Source organism: Bubalus bubalis, chromosome 24 (genome assembly GCF_019923935.1).
Source record: "Bubalus bubalis isolate 160015118507 breed Murrah chromosome 24, NDDB_SH_1, whole genome shotgun sequence".
NCBI lineage: Eukaryota > Metazoa > Chordata > Mammalia > Artiodactyla > Bovidae > Bubalus > Bubalus bubalis.
This window is the reverse complement of record NC_059180.1, coordinates 21,166,138-21,183,907: the sequence shown is the minus strand read 5'-3', so window position 1 is coordinate 21,183,907 and position 17,770 is coordinate 21,166,138. Positions and strand designations below refer to the sequence as shown.

Genomic DNA, 17,770 nt, shown 5'->3' with positions numbered 1-17,770 from the left:
AGCTTTGGCTGTTCACATTCTGTCTTACTTCTTTTGCTTGATAATATGTTTGTCAGAATCATTCATGTCATTATGTATTGCTGTAGCTTGTTCACCTTTAATACTGCATACTATTTCATCCCATCAGATCAGATCAGATCAATCGCTCAGTTGTGGCTGACTCTTCGCGACCCCATGAATCGCAGCACGCCAGGCCTCCCTGTCCATCACCAACTCCCGGAGTTCACTGAGATTCACGTCCATTGAGTCAGTGATGCCATCCAGTCATCTCATCCTCTGTCGTCCCCTTCTCCTCCTGCCCCCAATCCCTCCCAGCATCAGAGTCTTTTCCAATGAGTCAACTCTTTGTATGAGGTGGCCAAAGTACTGGAGTTTCAGCTTTAGCATCATTCCTTCCAAAGAAATCCCAGGGCTGATCTCCTTCAGAATGGACTGGTTGACTGCACCATAATGTAGGTGCCCACTGATGGCTGATGGATATTCGGTTTGTGGCTTCCAGTCTGTGGCTATTATCAAGTCACCACAAATATCCTTATAGATATATATGGAGGCACCTATTGAAGAGGTTCTAGGATGTACATCTGGGAGTAACCTGATAGGCTGAGGGTATGCACACTGTCCCTCTTATTATAAAATGCCAAACTGTTTTCAAAGTGGATACACTGACTGATAGTGGTGGTGAGCGTTCTCCAGTCTTTTCTTTCTGGCCTCACCACAGAGCTTAACAGACCTTAGTTCCCCGACCAGGGATCGAACCAATACCCTCGGCAGTGAAAGTGCAGAGTCCTAACCACTGGATAGCCAGGGAAGACCCCTAGTCTTTTCTTCTTCCACTTATATACATAGAAGCTTTTTTTTAAACGGACTCATACTGTATACTGCATTAAATATTTTTGTAATCTCAAAAACGACAGAATGATCTCTGTTCATTTCCAAGCAAACCATTCAATGTCACAGTAATCCAAGTCTATGCCCCAACCACTAATGCCGAAGAAGCTGAAGTTGAATGGTTTTATGATGACCCACACAACATTCTAGAACTAACACCAAAAAAAGATGTCCTTTTCATCACAGGGGACTGGAATGTAAAAGAAGGAAGTCAAGAGATACCTGGAGTAACAGCCAAGTTTGGCCTTGGAGTACAAAATGAAGCAGGGCAAAGGCTAACAGTGTTTTGCCAAGAGAACAAACTGGTCATAGCAAACATCCTTTTCCAGGACCACAAGAGACGACTCTACATGTGGACATTACCAGATGGTCGACACCGAAATCAGATTGATTATATTCTTTGCAGCCAAAGCTGGAGAAGCTCTATACAGTCAGCAAAAACAAGACCAGGAGCTGACTGTGGCTCAGACCATGAACTCCTTATTGCCAAATTCAGACTTAAATTGAAGAAAGTAGGGAAAACCACTAGACCATTCAGGTATGACCTAAATCAAATCCCTTATGATTATACAGTGGAAGTGACAAATAGATTCAAGGGATCTGATAGAGTGCCTGAGGAACTATGGACAGAGACTCATGACCTTATACAGGAGGCAGTGATCAAGAACATCCCCAAGAAAAAGAAATGCAAAAAGGCAAAATGGTTGTCTGAGGAGGCCTTACAAATAGCTGAGAAAAGAAGAGAAGTGAAAGGCAAAGGAGAAAAGGAAAGATATACCCATCTGAATGCAGAGTTCCAAAGAACAGCAAGGAGAGATAAGAAAGCCTTCCTCAGTGATCAGTGCAAAGAAACAGAGGAAGACAATAGAATGGGAAAGACTAGAGATCTCCTCAAGAAAATTAGAGATACCAAGGGAACTTTTCATGCAAAGATGGGCACAATAAATGACAAAGCATAGGGACCTAACAGATGCAGAAGATATTAAGAAGAGGTGGCAAGAATACACAGAAGAACTATACAAAAAAGATCTTCATGACTCAGATAACCATGATGGTGTGATCACTCACCTAGAGCCAGACATCCTGAAATGCAAAGTTAAGTGGGCCTTAGGAAGCATCACTACAAACAAAGCTAGTGGAGGAGACAGAATTCCAGCTGAGCTATTTCAAATCCTAAAAGATGACGCTGTGAAAGTGCTGCACTCAATATGCCAGCAAACTTGGAAAACTCAGCAGTGGCCACAGGACTGAAAAAGGTCAGTTTTCATTCCAGTCCCAAAGAAAGGCAATGTCAAAGACTGTTCAAACTACCGCACAATTGCACTCATCTCACAGACTAGCAAAGTTATGAAAATTAGAAATTTTCTATTTTCTAGAAAATAGAAAATTCTCCAAGTGAGGCTTCAGCAGTACATGAACCGAGAACTTCCAGATGTTCAAGCTGTATTTAGAAAAGGCAGAAGAACCAGAAATCAAATTCCCAACATCCGCTGGATCCCTGAAAAAGCAAGAGAGTTCCAGAAAAACATCTACTTCTGCTCTATTGACTATGCCAAAGCCTTTGTGTGGATCACAACAAAGTCTGGAAAATTCTTAAAGAGATGGGAATAGCAGACCACCTGACTTTCCTCTTGAGAAATCTGTATGCAGGTCAAGAAGCAACAGTTAGAACTGGACATGGAACAACCGACTGGTTCCAAATTGGAAAAGGACTATGTTAAGGCTGTGTATTGTCACCCTGTTTATTTAACTTATATGCAGAGTACATCATGCAAAATGCTGGGCTGGATGAAGCACAAGGTGGAATCAAGACCGCTGGGAGAAATATCAATAACCTCAGATATGCAGATGACACCATCCTTATGGCAGAAAGAGAAGAGGAACTGAAGACCCTCCTGATGAAAGTGAAAGAGGAGAGCAAAAAAGCTGGCTTAAAACTCAACATTCAAAAAACTAACATCATGGCATCTGGTCCCATCACCTCATGGTAAATAGATGGGGAAACAATGGCAACAGTGACAGATTATTTTTGGGGGGCTCCAAAACCATTGCAGACGGTGACTGCAGCCATGAAATTAACAGACACTTGCTCCTTGGAAGAAAGGCTATGACAAACCTAGACAGCATATCAAAAAGCAAAGACATTATTTTGCCAACAAAGGTCCATATGGTCCAAGTTATGGTTTTTCCAGTAGTCATGTATGGATGTGAGTGTTGGATCACAAAGAAAGCTGAGCGCTGAAGAATTTATGCTTTTGAACTGTGGTTTTGGAGAAGACTCTTGAGACTCTCTTGGACTCCAAGGAGATCAGTCAATTCTAAAGGAAATCAGTCCTGAATATTCATTGGAAGGACTGATGCTGAAGCTGAAGCTTCAATACTTTGGCCACCTGATGCGAAGAACTGACTCCTTGGAAAAGACCCTGATGCTGGGAAAGATGGAAGGCAGGAGGAGAAGGGGACGATAGAGGATGAGATGGTTGGATGGCGTCACCGATTCAATGGACATGAGTTTGAGCAAGCTGCGGGAGTTGGTGATGGACAGGGAAGCCTGGCAAGCTGCAGTCCATGGGGCCGCAAAGAGTCGGACATGACTGAGAGACTGAACTGAACTGAATGCGTTAATGGTTGTATAGCATTTAGTTATATGGATATACCAAAAATTTCTAATCAAAATTTCTACAGTTTCACATTTATTTTTCTTTCTTGCTTTTATAAACAATGGTGGGACATACATTTATAGAGTTATACTCGTGATTATTTTATTAGCACACTTATATAGCAGAATTCCTGATCTAAAAGGTATACACATTTCTAAGGCCTTTGATCTTATGTTAAATAGTCCTTCAGGAATTCAAACTGTATAATTTAAACTGTTTTCCTCCACCTTGCCAAATATTAAATAAACACTTAAACTATATGGATGTAAATGCAGTCAATTTGATAGGTTATAAAAAATGAACCATGTTACTTTCATTTGCAGCTCTTTGAGAATTACTGAGGTTAAACATTTCTTTATATGTTTTAGCTTATTGGAATGCCTTCAGGTTACTTACTTATTTTTCTGTGGGTGTTCACTTTTTTCTTACTGATTCATAAGAACTTTTATAAAATGAGGATATAACCATCATCTATCATATATGTTGCTATTTTTTCCAGCTTACCATTTATATTTTTTACAATTTCTTTCATTTCAAAGTCTTCTCTTCCTTATCCCTAAGATTAATTAATCTCACTCATAGATTAGCTTAGCAGGTTTCACATTTTAAATCTGAATTTTAAACAGAATTATTCTTTTCTTCAAAAATTATATGAGTATCAGGGACTTCCCTGGTGGTCCAGTGGTGAAGCCTCCGTGCTTCCACTGCAGGGAGCCTGGGTTCAATCCCTGGTCAGGGAACTAAGATCTCACATGTCAGGTGCTGCAGCCAAAAAATTACATAAGTATCATCAACATTTATAATCTTATGAAACTTACAGATTTTATTTGTATTACTTTTTACAAACAGTTTGTGGAAATTTGAGAACAATCCTAATTCTCTGTGGGATAAAAAGCTTGATGTATTGATTCAGTCAAATGCACTGATTATACGGAACAATTTCTCTTTTCTCATTAATCTTCCTGTGAAAGCCTAAATGAGAGGCACGAGGTTTGCTCAGTACTCATGTGGTTTTGCCATTACACGTCTGTCGGCTTCTTCTTTACCTACATCGGCACTGCGCTACTGGACACACCAGGGTACTGGACACACCAGGGCACTGGACACACCAGGGCACTGGCTACTACGGGTTCACGATGGAATCCACCTGTTACCCACACCAAGAATCATTTAGTCCTATTTATTATCTTCTGATTTGATTCAACTTCTTCTAACAGTGACACAGTCATCTTTTTTTTTAATCTGCATTTACATGAGATCCCTTTTAGCAACCCTTAATTTATAATCTTTCAATGTGATTTTATTTTCAGCGTGGTGCCTTCTCTTGAGCTGCTGAATCCTTTATACACCAAGTGATTCTTTTTTCCTGTCTGTTCAGCCTTAAAGAGGGAGGCCTATCGTGCCCAATTTAGAGAGAAGATGATTTCTGATCAGAGAGTACGTGGCCCCTGTTCAAATCTGTCAGGCCAAGAGAATGAGGAAAAGGAAACGTGTCCATGTGTTGTATTTTTACCTTGTCAGTTTATAGACCCAGGAGCCTTGGGGAGTTGGGAGCTTGCTGCAGTCAGAGGCAATTGGACAGGAAATGCAAACCTCTGTGCTGGAGAGTTGGTTTTTGTTCTGACAAGAACTGTTCTTACAAGGGTCCACTTTACTCCGCACGTGGCCCACAGAGAGGGGGAGCAGAAAGAGCACACCTAGCGAACCCCCCGCCCTGTGAGCTCCCTTCTGTCATCAGTGAATGCCTATGAGCCCAGGCCCACCTGCCACCACCTTCCCACTGAGGGCACTGGGGGGTTCACCCAGAGACACCCTGCACAGTGAGCCTTCCCTTACACACTCCATCCTGCAGAAGTCCCTCGGCGGGTACAATAAGAAAACCCCAATCTCTCCCAGTCACTCCTGTGCACTCTCACACCTATTTCACTGGGAGTGTGAAGGACATGTGTGTGATGCGGGTGAGGCCGCAAGGAGACTGCGATCATATCCCAGCCCGCTGCTCCCTGTCCCGCACGTCTCTCTCACCTTGCTCAGGAGGAAATGGCAGCTTCCCGGCATGCAAGGCCAGCTCTAAGGCTGAGTCCTCCTGAGTCACGAACGGCTCCAGGTTCAGGGGGAGGGACATGATATACTGCCCGATCTGAAACAAAAGACAGCGCTGTCAGCCCGGCGCTGACGCATGCGTGTAACGATCACATGCAGGACGTTCATGAGAAGGCAGACAGTGGGCAGACAAAACTGCGAGACCTGTTGGCTGCCCCAGGCCTGATCTGTCCAGTGTGTGGTAATATGGGTTAGGCAACGTCTGAAAAATAAAACCACTGCCAGTTTGCATGTAGATCATAGATTCATCCTTCTCACTAATGGCCTCAATATTTCTGGAATGCATTCAATGTGAGCTCTACCTCAAATGAGTAATGGATTACCAGAGTGCTTTGTAAAATGTAAAGCGCTTGTGTAAATATGTTATTATTACTGTTCATGGATGAAAAGCCGGTAAGATGCTAATGTCAACAAGTGCACGGTCAAGCAAGAATTTCAGTCGTGTCTTTTGGATTTGGATCTGGGTCTCTTCCTTCCAGGTTCCTGAAGCTGGTGAAGGAAGGAGTTTTGTTGGGGGGGGGGGGGGGTTGGGGAAGCAGTTTATAAGTTAATTTGGAGGGAAAATTGTATGTTTTCATAACACAAACTCTAGAAAATAAACTTTCTTGGTTGGTGAGGAATTGCAAAGGTAGGATTACAAGACATTAGAGATGAGCCATAAAGCAACTCAGGATTAGTCATGTGTGTCATCATGGATACGTTTTTGACAAGTATTTCTATTACAACTCACAACTGTTTAGGACAAAGTAAAGGTAAGCATGAGCCAAGTATATGTTTCGTTCCAAAATGAGATTGATTTTCAGGTTATGACAATAGCCTGAATATACATTTTCTTTAATACACATATATAATATATATATTTATAATATATATTTATATATAATTTATAAATAGATATATAATTTACATATTAATATATATTTATATAATATATATTATATATATATTATATAATATAAAATATATATTTTCTTTACAAAGTACTGGAGCCTGTTGTTGCTTTTTTTTTTTTGGCTTCAGATTGATTCTATACATTCATTCCCACTTAAGAGTTGATACTGATTCTGCCAGCTAACGTCCCAGGACTATCTGAGAAAGATCTTCTCAATCTGGCCTTACATACACCATGGCAGGTGTCCAGAACTTAAGGCAGACTCCCAAAAGAGTCTACAGCCCAGATTAATGCCTTCATTTCCAAACTTTTAATGCAGCCCATTGTGCTAATAAGAAATTGTTAGTTTGGTCTCCTTTTAAAGAAGTACATACGCAGATGGTAAAATAAATGACATCAGCACCTTTTCCTTTCATTTACTTAACACAATCTTTCACTCAAACTAGACAAGTGGCCGCGTACGTGGCTAATAACCACAGCCACTGTACATTGCAGCTTGAAATGGTGACAAAATCATCGTTTTCCCCAAGGCTGGGGGAAGAGAAGGATGCTGACTTTTAGGGTTAGAATGTCTTCATTTCAGTTCCACTCAGCCAGTACTTCCTGAATACCTACCATGTGCAGAGATCACAGGCATATTCCTGTACTTGGTACCTCTTTCACCTGTAGCCAGTTTTACTTGAAATAAAGAATCGCCATCATTATGCCTTGCATCTATGCCGTTTCATTTTTCCCAAGGACGTTCTGTTTCATCCCCTCATAATGCTCACACAGTTCTGTGTGGGTGAGGGCATCCACCAACAAGGCAAAGTGTCAGGTACAAGTATTCAATCATCTGACACCTCGAACTTCAATTAATGGGCCTCAGATTGTGGGAATCACTGTGATTCCTAGAGAGATTCCATGACACCAGGTTTCTCTTGGGAGTTCTACGTTTATTTTTTGGAAATCAATGTGGGAAAAGATGCTTCTCATCAGACCTCTAGAGGTTTGTCTATTATTCTCACATATTCAATAAATACTCGTCAATATCCTGTCTAGGTAAGCACAGTGACTCAGGAAACATGAAAAGCTCTGTGATCAGAGGACAAGGGCTTGAGTTCTGATTCTCCCACTGTGTGACGTTGGGCACCTTACTTTACCAGCCGGGGCCCTGGTTTCATCATCTCTGAAATGAGGGTGATCTCACACTTACTTCAAAGGGCTGTGGCAAGGATGAAATTAATCCTGTGTGAGACACACATACAGCATCCTGGCATCCTAAGAGAGCAGCCACTGGATAAATGGCTTCCCCACCCGACTCCCATCCCCCAGAGCCTCGGTGCTGCTGATGTGAAAACATGGCTGCCACCAACCGGCTCACTAAGTTGTTGTGAAGACAAACCTCGGTCTAGGACTTCCCTGGTGGTCCGGTGGTTAAGAATCCGCCTGCCAATGCAGGGGAACACCGGTTCGATCCCTGGTCTGGGAAGATCCCACGTGCCTCAGGGCAACGAAACTTGTGCGCCTCAACTTCTGAAGCCCTCACACTCTAGAGCCTGTGCTCCACCACAGGGGAAGCCACTGCATCTAGAGAAAGCCCAAGCATAGCAGCAAAGATCCAGCAGGACCAAAAATGATAAACAAATAATTTTTAAAAAGTCAATTTGAAAAACCTTTCGAGTCCCTTCTGGAAAGCAACATCATTTCTGGAGTCAATTTACAGTGCAACACACAAGTCTGGAGAAGGAAATGGCAACCCACTCCAGTATTCTTGCCTGGAGAATCCCATGGACAGAGGAGCCTGGCAGGCTACTGTCCACTGGGTCACAGGAGTCGGGCATGACTTAGCGACGAAACCACCACCGCCACACAAATCTCAATCCTAAAAATGAGAGTCTTCTCGTTGGTTGTAAAGACCAACTCACATTTTCAGCTCCCTCAGTCCAGAATATTGGACGATGCCCTGAAAACAGAGGAAAACAACTGCCCTGTGGACAATGGCACTGCTCAGTGAACAGACTGTGGAAGGCCATCCTCTTTGCTACTCACCAGTGGGATCACACAGGCCTCCTCTAACTGTACCGTGTTTACTTTTAAAATTCTTTCCCATCTTTTCAGTAGTCATGACTTACAAAGGGGTGGGTCCTAAAGTGAATGCTCATGGCAGAGATCACCCACCTCAAAATCACCCCTGAAAAATCACAGAACTCTCCCACAGTATGGGGAAGACATGATTGGGATCTGCTGCTCCCGCACGGTATTTCTTAGGTTCACTGACATTTAGAAACAATGGAGCTGGACTGCAGGAAGGGCAATAAAGGAGAGGCCACACGCAGATGTCTGGGAGACAATCAGCTCCCAAGGGTGAAAGGTGAAGGGGCAAAGGCCTTGAGGTGCCCCTGTTCCCCCGCAAGGCTCATTCTGCTCTTTGTTAACATTAAGCCTGTATAACTAAAATTCTTGTAGAGATTTACTTGAAAGTGGAAGTATTAGTCGCTCAGTTGTGTCCAACTCTTTGCGACCCCATGGACAGGCTCCTGTGTCCATGGAATTCTCCAAGCAAGAATACTGGAGTGGGTAGCCATTCTGTCCTCCAGGGGATCTTCCCAACCAAGGGGATCAAACCCAGGTCTCCCATACTGCAGGCAGATTCTTCACCTTCTGAGCTACCAGGGAAGAGATGTACCTGCTGCTATGAAATTAAGCATGAGCACACAGGCCTGGTATAAGGTACGTGCTCACTACATGTTTTTTTGGATTTGAACGCACAACTATGATACACTGTTCTTCTGAAAAGACATGAAGAATTTGACCATGATGCTTCCCATCTTCCCAAGTTCTGAATCTCCTGCTGCAGTGGTCTCCCACATCTTTGGCTCCAGGGACCAGTTTCATGGAAGACAATTTTCCCATGGCTGGGGGTGTGATTTGGGAATAATTCAAGTGCATTACATTTATTGTGTATTTTACCCCTATTATTACATCAGCTCTACCTCAGATCATTAAGCACTAGATCCTAAAGGTTGGGGACCCCGGTCCTACTGGACTCGCACTTTGAAGCCCTCAGGTTTTGGCCACATCTCACATTGAGAGGGATGGGGCAGGGGCAGGAATGTGTTCGGCTCCAAAATCCACATGTGTTTCATCAGCTGACTTAAGGAAGTCAGCTGCATTTCCTTAAACTCCTGGCTATGGATGGAGACTGTCCCAAAGCACAGGTCCAGACAGCACCAGGGCAGCCAGGACCACTGCACGTGGAAGGGTCAGACACGACACGGTCTCAGATGCTGTGATCAGCACAGAGCAAAGTGTGCAGAGGTTCTTACGTTGCTGATGTACTCAAGCGGGGTGAGACTGAAGGTGGGCAGGTCATCGGTCAGGGTTTCTCCAATGCCAGCAGTGTTCCAGCTCTAGGGGAGGAAGGAGAGGAAGTAGTCAGGGTCACAGCACCCAGGCAGCAAGGGAAAGAACAGGAAGAACGCGGCACCCACCGCAGGCGCTGTCTCTGCTCAGAGCTGGCCTCTGGTGTCATTGCCACGTGGCAGAGCAGGAGTTTCTCTTCCTCCAGTCATCACCGGGAAGCCCGCCACAGAGAAGGCAATTCTTTCTCTCTCTCTGCATCCTTTCTGATCCATAGAAATCTACAAAGCAGGAAGTCCCACCTTCCCAACTCAACTATTCAATGGGAACCGATACTCTCTTCCCCTTTCTTGGAAGGTGAGAGAAAGAGCTGGTTATTCTTGTTCTGGGTTTCTCTGCCGGGCATAGGTAGCCTCACTAACTCTGGGGTCATCAGCCTGCACTCTGCAGAGACAAGGACCCCTGCTAAAACCCTCCCCAGAGACCATATGTGAGTCGGAAGCCCTGTCTGGTCGCGGGAACTGTGTTCACCAATACTGCTGCCAATAAGGTAAAGCTGCTGCTTTTGATCCACCTGCTTCCTGGATCTAGGTCTCAGCTGACTCAGAACTCAGTGGGAAAGGGATGAGAAGGATGCTCCAGACCCCACCGGCAGCCCCACTATCCTCTCCTGACCCCCCGTCTGGAGACCTGCAGCACTGACATGTCTCCTTTTGTCATTTAGTGGAACCACGACGTCACTGTGGAACCTTCCTGGGCTCCCCTATAGAGTGAGGCCAGTTATGGTACACACGTGGTTACAGAGGTCAGCCCAGCACACCTTCACACAGAAGTCTAGCTTCTTAATTCTTACCCGAGTCTCCCTAGAGCCAGCCTGGAAAGCAAGGCCCTTGCTGGCTGGACTCCTGGAGGGACTCCTGAGGTCACATGGTAGCTGCTCTCTGCAGCCACCTGAGACCGATCTGGTTGCTTGATCCTCTAAGTAGCTTTCCGGGAATGGCGTGACCATGTCCGCCCCTGGGCTCCCGGCCCAGGCCAAGCTGCAGCCCTCCTCCCCACGCTCTTGAGCACCAACTCAGCTCTTAATTTGCCTGCTCTAGACAAAGTCTTTTCTTCCCCAGCCCTGCCCCTATAGTTTTCTAAACTTCTTGTTCTTTTCTGAGAATCCTTTCATTTCAAAATACCTACTTTTTTTCAGTTAACTCCCACCCCACAGGGAGGGACACATGGATCAGACACGCACACTGAGTCTGTGCTGTGCCAGGCTTTGTAGGGAGAGACAAAGAAACAGCTGATCTTGGTTCTTGCTCTCCCTAGGGAATCGAGACCCCCTGACACATTCCTAGCCTAGACCCCCTACACCTACACACACACACACACACACACACAGGCTTCCACTTCAGGAGTTCTCAGTGGTGGATGTTGATTTTATACAATAAGAGTTCAGAGGAACAGGAGCCCAAGGTGGCTAGAGAAAGGGCTGGCCAGAGGACGCATGAGGTGCACAGAAGAGAGGCTGGAAGGAGAATGCACAGTGTGAACACCAGGCTAAGAAAAGGGGAAACGAGAGCGAGAGAAAAGAGAAAGAGGCAGGGAAGGAGGAAGGGAAGGAGAGAGAGATGGGAAGGTAACCTGTTACATCTCAAAAGAGATATAAAAGACATACCCACCAATGTGCGGAGCTAGTCTGGATCCTGATTCAAATCATGACATTTATAAAACAATCAGAAATTTGAACATTAATTGATGACATTAAGGAATTATTTTTAATTTTCTTTTTAGGGGTGCTTATGGAGAAGGCAATGGCACCCCACTCCAGTACTCTTGCCTGGAAAATCCCATGGACGGAGGAGCCTGGTAGGCTGCAGTCCATGGGGTCGTGAAGACTCGGACACAACTGAGCGACTTCACTTTCACTTTTCACTTTCATGCATTGGAGAAGGAAATGGCAACCCACTGCAGTGTTCTTGCCTGGAGAATCCCAGGCACGGCGGAGCCTGGTGGGCTGCTGTCTCTGGGGTCGCACAGAGTCGGACACGACTGAAGCGACTTAGCAGCAGCAGCAGCAGCATGGTATTGTGATTATTTTGAGAGTTCTATTTATTTATTTTTGGCTACGCTGGGTCCTTGTTACTTTGCTTTCTCCGGTTGTGGCACGCAGGGGCTATTCTGTGTTGTGGAGTGCAGGCTTCTCACTGAGGGGGTTTCTCTTGTTGCAGAGCACAGGGTCCAGAGCACGGGCTCAGCAGCTGTGGCACACGGGCTTCATCGCCCTGTGGCATGTGGGATCTTCCCGGACCAGGGATCACACCCGTGTCCCCTGCACTGGCAGGTGGATTCTTATCCACTGTGCCACCAGGGCAGTCCCTAGAGCTCTTATTTTAGATAAGGAGGTATATATGACACAGGACAGCCAAGAGTTGGTCAGTGTCAAAGCAGGGTGATGAAGACGCACAGTTTATTACACTCTTCCCTCTACTCTTGCATATATGTAGGGAATTTTCCCATAATAAAAAGTTTTTAAAAATAGACGATCACATTGACTGTGAGGAGCCAGGGAAGGGATCTGAATGTGCAGAGACAAAATCAGAGCGATGCTTTATCAAGACTGATGCAGCAAATCTCAGAAGGACTGTGGGTGGAGAGGCTCAAGAAACAATTCAGAGACGACAAGAACCCAAACCAGGGCAGTGGCCATGGAAACAGATGGAGACGGATTTAGAAAGAAGCAACCGTGCAACCTGGTGGTAGAGTCTTGGCAAAGAGGGGCTCAGTGAGGGAGCAGAGGTGGTGAAGGCCAGGGCGGGCAGAGACGGGGGCGGCCAGGAGCCAGGGCTGAGTCATGGGGAAAGGGCACAGCATCTAAAGGAAAAGCACCACGGGCTGCAGGCCCTGGGAGGGCTTCACAGAGGAGGAGGGTGGCTAAGGTGAGGGTGGAGGGGAAGAAGAGCCAGAGTGGAAAAGTACTTGGGAATAAGGGCGAGACGGGGTGGACTGATGTGGGAGGGCCTGAAACAGTGGGCAGAAGGGGTGGACCCGAAGAGGTCAATAAGGAAATTGTGCAGATTATTTTTCAACTCAAAATTTCCTTCAAAGGGGCTTTTCTAACCAGGTAACGAAAGTAAACTTCAACAGCCTATCTTGAAAGGGAATATGGTGTTGGTTTATATTCTTGTAATGGACAAGGGCAACACAATTTACCAGCAAACATTAAAAACAAACATTTAATGGCCAGGGTTTCATTTTCAAATCCTTAAGGCCGAAAGTGTTTGCCTTTGCATTGTGTGCTTTCTTGCGGGCGCACTGGGAGAATTCCCCCTAATCTCCAGAGCTGCCTGCGTCCGTCCCAGCGCCCGAGCCCTTGCAGTGAGGCCTGAATGAGAAGGTGAGATCAGGCAACAGAGGACAGGGCAGAACAATGAGCGTGGAATGCAGAAGTAGAGGGGAAAGGACGGTGGAGGCACCCAGCCCGGCTCAGTGGCGAAGACTAGGTAACTGGCAGAACTGAGGCTTCAGAACAGGAGGCCGAGATTTTTAACCTCTGACAAAATAAAAATGATAAAAACAACCAAAACAAAAAAACAACCAAACCTGGGAGGTTGGGGAAGGGAGATGAGAGACGGAAGGAATGCTAATCCCATCGGCTTTCAGGGCAAGTGAATCAATGCTGCTGCTGCTGCTAAGTCTCTTCAGTCGTGTCTGACTCTGTGCGACCCTATAGACAGCAGCAAACCAGGCTCCCCCGTCCCTGGGATTCTCCAGGCAAGAACACTGGAGTGGGTTGCCATTGCCTTCTCCAATGCATGAAAGTGAAAAGTGAAAGTGAAGTCGCTCAGTCGTGTCCGACTCTTAGCAGCCCCGTGGACTGCAGCCTACCAGGCTCCTCCGTCCATGGGATTTCCCAGGCAAGAGTACTGGAGTGGGGTGCCATTGCCTTCTCCAGAATCAATGCTAGTATCTATCTAAAATGGAAACGTGACTAACAAAAACAGTGACTCCATCTATCAGGAGTTTTTGTAATCTTTCTTGATCTTGCGGAGATCTTCTGGGAACTGATATCTTTCATGGTGAAGAAACTATTATCTCAAGTTCAACCATTCCTTTGGTTCATTTATCTTTGTTTTCTAAAGTCAAATAAAATCTATGTTGCACACATTTGATTTGTTAAAAAAGTCAGCATGAGTAGTACAATTCCACTTCTTCCTGTGGACCATCTATCTATCAATGCCCACCCAGCCCTCAGTATGTGAACAGATGGGAAGATGTGTCTGGCTTGATGATTTCTGGATGGAGGTACCCTGAAGGGGTTTATTGGTTTTATTCCTTGTACTTTCCTGTATTGTTTGAATTTCTGAAAAATGAGTAATTTTTATGTTTAAAAACTATCATTACTCTTAAAAATTGATAATCACAGAAAAAAAGAAAACCACTACTTATTCAGCAACTACTCTGTGATGGGACTGTGCTAAATTCTATCATATGCGAAACCTCACTTAATCTTCACATATTCATATGATGAGCATCACTGTATCCCCATTGTAAGGATAAGGAGATGCTCTGACAGCCTCAGCCACGTGATGCAGCAAGACCACACACGGCTGTCTGGGTGTAGCTATGGTGACATCACTTCCGCCAGGATGTGACAGCAATAGCCAGCACACCACCAACCCGACGCGCAAGCCCGCCCCTCCCATGGTAGCAATGTAAGATCTGGTTAGAGAAGATCTCATGGCATTCTGCACAAGACTTGACCAAATCGTACAGTGAATGAGTGAGTGGCCCTCAGCTCCCGATCTAGTATATTTTCCAGGGGACAGCAGAAAGCAAAGGATCTACTGGTAAGCAAAAGCCCATAAATGGGTCCTTCCCAAAAAACTATCTTTCTCTCTTTCTTTCATTCATTATTTATTTTGGCTGTGCCAGGTCTGAGGTGCAGCATGTAGGATCTAATTCCCTCACCAGGGATCAAACCCAGGCCCCTTGCAAAGGGAGTGAGGAGTCTTAGCCATCAGGGAAGTCCCCCCCTAAATTACCTTTTAAAAAATCCTAATCTCCAAAAAGAGAACAAAGAAGAATGATAAAAAAGCCAAATCCAAATAGACTTGAGAAGTCCATAAGAAAAATTAATCAGTGGACTGTCTCAGAAACCTGAAAGGAAACCTGAGATCTGGACCCAGAGAAAGTCAAGAGCCAGTAGAGAAAATAGAGGACTGAGGGGCAATTCCTTGAAAAGTAATAAGGACAAGTAGAGAAGAGAAAAGGGAGGAAGGCATTCCAAGAATAACCAAACAGCAAGTGTATCAAAGATAGAAAAGAGCATTACCCTTCAAACTCCCCTCAAAAACACCAGACCACATCCGGTAAGACACTCTCCTGGGTAAGTTCCAGAATGAAGTCTCCACAAACACCTGGCATGAGAACAACTCGACCTCACCAGACAGCCAGCTCCTCTGACCAGCCCTAGCCTATCCAATGGCACATAAGCTCCCTTGCTTCCCCCTGAGAGGCCACAGGTAAGCTTCTCCAAATGGTGAAAGTTAATCAAGCAAGAGGAATAATCCCAAAAAACAATCTGAAACCACAGCATCGCAGTGACTACTATTAAGATGAGACAGCCCCTTGGCAGGGGTTAGTGATGATCTGTTATGTAACCCTTAAGAAGAATAAATTGTTTGGGAACAGAAAAAAAAAAAAAAATATATATATATATATATATACACACACAAGACAGTCATGCTAAACAATGAATTATAAGGGAACAGTGACTCTGCAGTGAGGCTTCTAGCCCAGGAGAGTCAAAGTGGGCCCCTCCTAAGGCTCGGGAAAGGGAAGATAGGTCCGGCATAGCAGGTGAGAGGGAGCGTTGGCTGGTTGGTGGGAAACTCACATCCATCTTGGGAATGAGGAGCAGCTGCTGTTTGATGCGCAGGAAGACTGAATCGAAAGCCAGCTGGTGCGCCTGCTGGTTAAGCCGAGTCAGAGCCGATCGCGACGCAGACAGCAGGTGGTGGTTACTCGACCCTTTTTCCTAAGACAAGAAAATGCAGAAGGCAGGCTGTTAGGCCCTGAATGTAAGCAAGGGATGAGCTAAACGTTTTGAAAAGCCACTGAAAGGAAAACAGCAAGAGGGTTCTTGACAGCGATGGTTTCCGATCCTGGCTGTGCTCGGGACCCCCTGGGGACACGCTGAGTCACAGACACCCAAGATTTGCTTGAACCACCAAGTCTGGATATTGTTCATTCACTTTCCAGGTGATTCTGATGCACTTAAGCTAATATCAGCTCATGGAGTGACAGTTTACGAAAAATTAACCTGTGACTGTCCCTCGGGGGTACAGAAGAAAGGGAAAAAAATGATGAGACGTGTCAAGTAGAAACAAGAGTGACGGGCAGAGCCCGGATTCCCAGGGAGGTCAAGTCAATTACTCTCGGCCGTACACCAGAGCATGCACCCCCTCCCCGTGTGAGTCCCAAGGTATTCCAAATAGCCTGAGAAAATACAGAGGTGGAAAATGTAACCTTCGTTTTGCTATTATTAGTGAACCGATTACGACAAACAGACATAAATCAGATCAGCAATAAAGATAAATGGAGCTGCTTTAACCTAATCACAGAGCATGGGTGAGCGAACTTGCAGAATGGCTCTGAGAAGTGTTTGTCAAGCTCAAACGCAGCCAGGTAGTGGGTCAAGGTGCAGAGGGGTGGGGGAGACCCTTCGCGGGCAACGCTGACGCCTCAGACACATCCTGAGGGCCACTGTGCGCTCACCTCCAGAGTGCGAGGCCCAAACAGATAATTTCAGATTGAATTTGGTGCTCTGGGAACAGTACTATCTCCTCTACTTATCACCAAGAGACTGAGATTCAAATCAGACTGGGGGTGGTGGGGAGGAAGTTTCTGGAAAGGATGCCATGGACCGCTAAGAACCTCAGGTCATTCTCAGGGAGCCTATGGCTCATTCCATTTGTCGGGAGGGTGCTCTGCCACTGGACCCCAAGGGGGCCCAAAGCTCAAAGTCAAGGTCAGTTTTATGGCAGACAAACAGATCTAACACTGATTCCCACGCCCTTGTGCTGCCACATGGGGAAGCTTGCACTGGGGGAGGGGGTGCTCGTGCCCGGCGTCTCTCTACCGTTGCTCCTCCCCTGGCTGCTGGGTTGGGGGCCACCTTCCCAGCTTCTGTCCCTGTGTGGGGGTCCAGGGCTGTCCAGCTCAGCCCACCCTGCTGACAAGTTAACTCTGGGGGAAGAATGGCAAGCTCATTTGGCTACAGATCTAGAGCCGCATTCTCCAACCTATCTTTCAGCAAGAAAGCTCCGTTAATCTGACTCCTACAACTGTGCTTCAGTTGGTTCGACTCCGGTTTAGTTGCTCGGCCTCTTAAAACCCCAACATAACTGAGACAGAGACATGGGAGCAGGCTTTGCCACAGCTCAGGGCCCACACACAGCGGGCAGAGCAGCCAGGTTAGGGAAAGGGTGAGTGACAAGGGAAAACCTTTCAAAAGCGCAAGAATGCCATCAGTCTGGTCTCATACCTTGAGGGTATAAAGTATTTCCATTAAACTGCCATATTCGGCAGGGCTATCTTTCTGGAGATAATTATATTCTTGCCATGGGTTCTTGGCAGAGCTCTTCTTGTCTGTCAAGATGCTATCTTGAAAACCGGTCAGGCTCCGAGGGCTGAAGGAGTCAGAGAGATACTTCCCAGCTGTGGACAAAATCCTGTAATGAAAGTGATGGCCATTATGCCCTGAGCCATGTGTATGGAACTTCCTTCCTGGAGCATTCACGCTCCTCCCTGAATCCCAGGACCTCCTCATGAGGCACACAGATGCCATTCATCCTTCGGGAGGGAGCTGGACGTCAGGTGCACGATGAACACC

The 17,770-nt window shown here is 45.8% G+C and overlaps 1 protein-coding gene across 2 annotated transcripts in view; it reads right to left on the bottom strand.

Moving 5' to 3' along the window:
• Nucleotides 1-17,770, bottom strand: part of COG7 (component of oligomeric golgi complex 7) — an 87,049-nt gene that overhangs the window by 11,656 nt on the left and 57,623 nt on the right. The window contains exons 12-15 of one of the 2 annotated variants that reach the window (XM_025275600.3): nt 17,423-17,609; nt 15,773-15,913; nt 9,852-9,935; nt 5,574-5,688 (exon numbers count right to left, since the gene is read on the bottom strand). In XM_025275600.3, the coding sequence (XP_025131385.3) occupies nt 5,574-5,688; nt 9,852-9,935; nt 15,773-15,913; nt 17,423-17,609 (527 nt within the window). The remainder of the gene's footprint in view (nt 1-5,573; nt 5,689-9,851; nt 9,936-15,772; nt 15,914-17,422; nt 17,610-17,770) is intronic. The other variant, XM_044935592.2, reaches the window with a different exon arrangement.